A 5,000-nucleotide genomic window follows, 5' to 3' on the forward strand; every position below is an offset into this window, starting at 1 on the left:
CAAGGGGTTCTGGGTATTTGTTCTGTTGTGTTTATGTTGTGTTACGGTGCGGATGTTCTCCCGAAATGTGTTTGTCATTCTTGTTTGGTGTGGGTTCACAGTCTGGCGCATATTTGTAACAGTGTTAAAGTTGTTTATACGACCACCCTCCGTGTGACCTGTACGGCTGTTGACCAAGTATGCCTTGCATTCACTTGTGTGTGTGAAAAGCCGTAGATATTATGTGACTGGGCCGGCACGCAAAGGCAGTGCCTTTAAGGTTTGTTGCCGCTCTGTACTTCTCCCTACGTCCGTGTACCACTCCGTACAGAAGCGTTTTGAAAAGTCATACATTTTACTTTTTGAAACCTAAACTTTTCGATATTACATTTTAAAGCATTTATCGGCCGATAATATCGGCAGTCCGATATTATCGGACATCTCTAGTTAAAAGGCACACTTGTCATGTCTGTTCATGTTTTTGTTTTGGCCATGTGTTTGTTTTTTGGACTCTTTTTAGTTCCTGGTTGCACTTCCTTGTTTGGTTTGGTTTCCATGGTCACCCATTAGTTTTCACCTGTCATGTCACGCACCTGTTTCACGTTTTGAGTCACGCACCTGTTGTTAATCATGTCTGTTATTTAAGTCTTTCTTTCTGTTCACTCGTTCTGCGTTCATTGTCTTTTTGTCACACCTGTTCATGGCTCTTGCTGACTAAGTAAGTCATAGTTCATGTCATTGCTTCTGCTAATAGCAGCTTCTTTTGTGTTTTAGGCACGCTTGCCTTTTTTTTGTTTATTGTTTGCATTTGTGAAAGTTTGAGTGATTTATGTTTAATAAATCCAAGCTCACCTTCACGCTGTCGTCCGGAGCCGTCTTTGCATGGGAAGAACAACCCCGCAGCCAGCTGCGACCCCCCCCCACGTGACAACACTTTTTTATTTTATTTACTGAACTCTACCCATTTTGTAATCTGTTGTTTTCAATTTTTTTCATTGCTATTCTTACTACTATATAATTTGTTTTATTTATTTTTAAATGTAGAGTATATTGTTATAAAAAAATGTATTTTATTTTTTGGGTTACGTACATTTTTGAGTATTCTCCATGTCTTTTTTTCTTCCCTTTTTAAACTGGTGTAAACAACTTTATGTTGCAACTTGCCTGTGTATGAAAAGTGCTAAATAAATAAAGTTTTGATTTGATTTGAAATAACTCGTAGCAATGTAGAAAGGGTTCGCGTGGCTCTCCTCTCCCCATAAATAAAAACAATAAATGCTCCCTAATCATATCGGTCATCATTTATATGTACTTTCGCATTGTTTTTTGCATGTAAAACTACAAAACCCCAAATCGGTGAAGTTGGCATGTTGTGTAATTCGTAAATAAAAACAGAATACCGTGACGGGACAGCGGGAGAAGAAGACGGCAGAGAGGCGATGACGTCGTTAGCTGTCAGCGTGTTTAATGACAGCTCAATATGTGCGTGCGGTGTGTGATTAATCCAAAGAGATGCAGTGTGACCATGTGTGAGTCTTAGCTGAGCGTGGTTGTTGAGATCGAGGCGGAAGTCCAATAAGGGCAAGGCAGGCTCGAGAGTCGGAGCTCAGGGCAGGCGGATGATCGAGGATTGATTGATTGATTTAAACTTTTATTAGTAGATTGCACGGTGCAGTACATATTTCGTGCAATTGACCACTAAATGGTAACACCTGAATAAGTTTTTCAACTTGTTAATCAATTCATGGTAAGGACAGGAGCAAAGCATCGTGGTCCAGGAAGGGAAGGAGGGATCCACAGGGGGTCCAGGGAGACGAGACACACAGCTCGACGACAAGGAAGGGCGACAGGAAGCTGGAGGACGAGAGACAAAGAGCACGACGGGAAGGGAGAGAGTATGTGAGAAAGCTAGAGATGTGTGGGCTTACTGTACTTAAGTAGGAGAAGCTACGTTCTGGCACCGGGTCTCAAGACTCGCTGGCTTATGAAGGCTGGTCGCTCATCACGGGCAGGTGCGCTGATTGCAGATCTCATGCAGCCGTGCGGAGGCGCCCGTGGTGCTCTCAGCAGAGCGCACAGCAGCATGAGAGGCAGCAGGGGTGTGACCCATAACAAACACAATGATTTGCAAATCCTTTTCAACTTATATTCAAATGAATTGACTGCAAAGACAAGATATTTAATGTTCCAACTGAGAAACACATGTTTTTTTGTTGCAAATAATCATTAACTTAGAATTTAATGGCATAAAAAACACGTTGCAAAAATGTTGGCACAGGGGCATTTTTACCACTGTGTTACATGGCCTTTCCTTTTAACAACACTCCGTAAACGTTTGGGAACTGAAGCTTTTCAGATGGAATTCTTTCCCATTCTTGCTTGATGTACAGCTTAAGTTGTTCAACAGTCCGGGGGTCTCCGTTGTGGTATTTTAGGCTTTATAATGCGCCACACCTTTTTTAATGGGAGACAGGTCTGGACTACAGGCAGGCCAGTCTAGTACCCGCACTCTTTTACTATGAAGCCACGCTGTTGTAACACGTGGCTTGGCATTGTCTTGCTGAAATAAGCAGGGGCGTCCATGATAACGTTGCTTGGATGGCAACATATGTTGCTCCAAAACCTGTATGTACCTTTCAGCATTAATGGCGCCTTCACAGATGTGTAAGTGACCCATGTCTTGGGCACTACTACACCCCCATACCATCACAGATGCTGGCTTTTCAACTTTGCGCCTATAACAATCCGGATGGTTCTTTTCCTCTTTGTTTCGGAGGACACGACGTCCACAGTTTCCAAAAAGAATTTGAAATGTGGACTCGTCAGACCACAGAACACTTTTCCACTTTGCATCAGTCCATCTTAGATGAGCTCGGGCACAGCAAAGCCGGCTGCGTTTCTGGGTGTTGTTGATAAATGGCTTTCGCTTTGCATAGTAGAGTTTTAACTTGCACTTACAGATGTAGGGACGAGCTGTAGTTACTGACAGTGGTTTTCTGAAGTGTTCCTTAGCCCATGTGGTGATATCCTTTACACACTGATGTCGATTTTTGATGCAGTACCGCCTGAGGGATCCAAGGTCACGGGCATTCAATGGTACTGGCAGTGATTTTCCAGATTCTCTGAACCTTTTGATGTTATCACAGACCTTAGATTGTGAAATCCCTAAATTCCTTGCAATAGCTCGTTGAGAAATGTTGGACAATTTGCTCACACATTTGTTCACAAAGTGGTGACCCTCGCCCCATCCTTGTTTGTGAATGACTGAGCATTTCATGGAAGCTGCTTTTATAGCCAATCATGGCACCCACCTGTTCCCAATTAGCCTGTTCACCTGTGGGATGTTCCAAATAAGTGTTTGATGAGCATTCCTCGACCTTCTCAGTCTTTTTTGCCACTTGTGCCAGCTTTTTTGAAACATGTTGCAGGCATCTAATTCCAAATGAGCTAATATTTGCAAAAAATAACAACGTTTTCCAGTTCGAACATTAAGTATCTTGTCTTTTCAGTCTATTTAATTGAATATAAGTTGAAAAGGATTTGCAAATCATTGTATTCTGTTTTTATTTACCATTTACACAACGTGCCAACTTCACTGGTTTTGGGGGTTTGTATATTTATTCTCTTTGACATGTGTTTTTTGTTAATATTTTTGCGGTGTCAAGAACAGATTAATAGAATACACAGTATGGGGGGAAAAAATGGCATTCCTTGGTTACTAACACAAAAATGGAACAACAGCTTGAAACGTTTATGCACTTTTGATTTATTTCGGTACAAAAGAATGGGCATGATATGACGATATCACAACTTGTTTTGATAATGAAATACTACAGGGATACATGTTCGCTTTGAAATGATGCGTAACATATAAAGAAGCAAATAAAAAATAAAAAAGTATAATAATAAATCCACACATACACACACACACACACACACACACACATACACGTACACATTCCATCCATACTATGAAAATCCGAATGCAGTCGTACTGTCTCCAGTAGGACTCTCTGTGGTTACACCAAACAAACAAGCAGGAAATGGCCACAGGTTGTTGTTGTTGTTGTTTTTTTTTTTTTGGGCTAATTGACGAACAATACTAACGTTGTGTGGTTTTACGGCGGGAAATGTGAGACGTTTGGTTCTGAATGAACGATGTGGTGAAACTACCAGGCGGCAGTGAGAAACATTACTAGCAGGCCTTTGACATGTAATATAAAACAAAAACATTCCTTTAGAGGAAACGACGGGTATGTTTTAAGCAGCCAAAGTAGCAACCTGCTCCGGCTAAATGCTGGATACAACACAAAACAGCTCCGTTGAAATACATAGCGGAAAAATTATTGTTGACAAAACACTGTCATATTAAAATCTATTTACAAACTCATATGTACAAGCTTAAAACATAATAAATGCTTCAAATATTACAATCAAACTTGATGGAGGTATTTACAAAAAAAAAATAATGGAGACTTTTACGAAATTGAAAGGTCAGCTCAGTCCAGGTCTCTTATTAGTTTTTTGTGTCAGTCCACTGCTGCTGTTTGTTGTAGTGCTTAAAAGAGACAGCTGGGATCCTGGAGTGGAAGTCATACTTCGAAGAGAGTGACCTGGAAGTGACCGCTGGCCGCCTCGGACATCTCCATGAGGAAGGCCGACTGGTTGGTGTAGTGTTCGATGATGTTGTCGTCCATGTTGACGTAAATCCTGGCGAGAAAAAAAAAACACAACCTCCATCAGCAAAAGTCGAGAAGAAAAAGCGGATGACGTTCATTGAATTAAAGAAAGAAATCATCGGAAATATGTCTGAGCGTGTCGCCGGCTAACTTAGTCTGCACGTTACTGAAGCAGAATGAGTCGGCGATACCAGCCGAGGACATTGAAATATCTGCACATGTATCCATGAAAATATGGAGAAGCTGCAGATGGTGTGTTTGATGGGAAATGCCATCAAAGTCCACTCTCCAAGGTAGACACTGTACATTATTATTACATTACTTCCTGAAACTACTGTTGTT

The 5,000-nt window shown here is 41.3% G+C and overlaps 1 protein-coding gene across 1 annotated transcript in view; it reads right to left on the reverse strand.

Annotated features, from left to right (window-relative positions):
* Positions 1-3,725: 3,725 nt before the first annotated feature.
* Positions 3,726-5,000, reverse strand: part of grhl3 (grainyhead-like transcription factor 3) — a 23,063-nt gene continuing 21,788 nt past the window's right edge. Inside the window, exon 15 of the mRNA XM_062041505.1 lies at positions 3,726-4,689. Within this exon, the coding sequence (XP_061897489.1) occupies positions 4,572-4,689 (118 nt within the window). The 3' untranslated portion in view covers positions 3,726-4,571. The remainder of the gene's footprint in view (positions 4,690-5,000) is intronic.

The sequence above is a fragment of the Entelurus aequoreus genome, linkage group LG03 (genome assembly GCF_033978785.1).
Source record: "Entelurus aequoreus isolate RoL-2023_Sb linkage group LG03, RoL_Eaeq_v1.1, whole genome shotgun sequence".
In the NCBI taxonomy this organism is placed as follows: Eukaryota; Metazoa; Chordata; class Actinopteri; order Syngnathiformes; family Syngnathidae; genus Entelurus; species Entelurus aequoreus.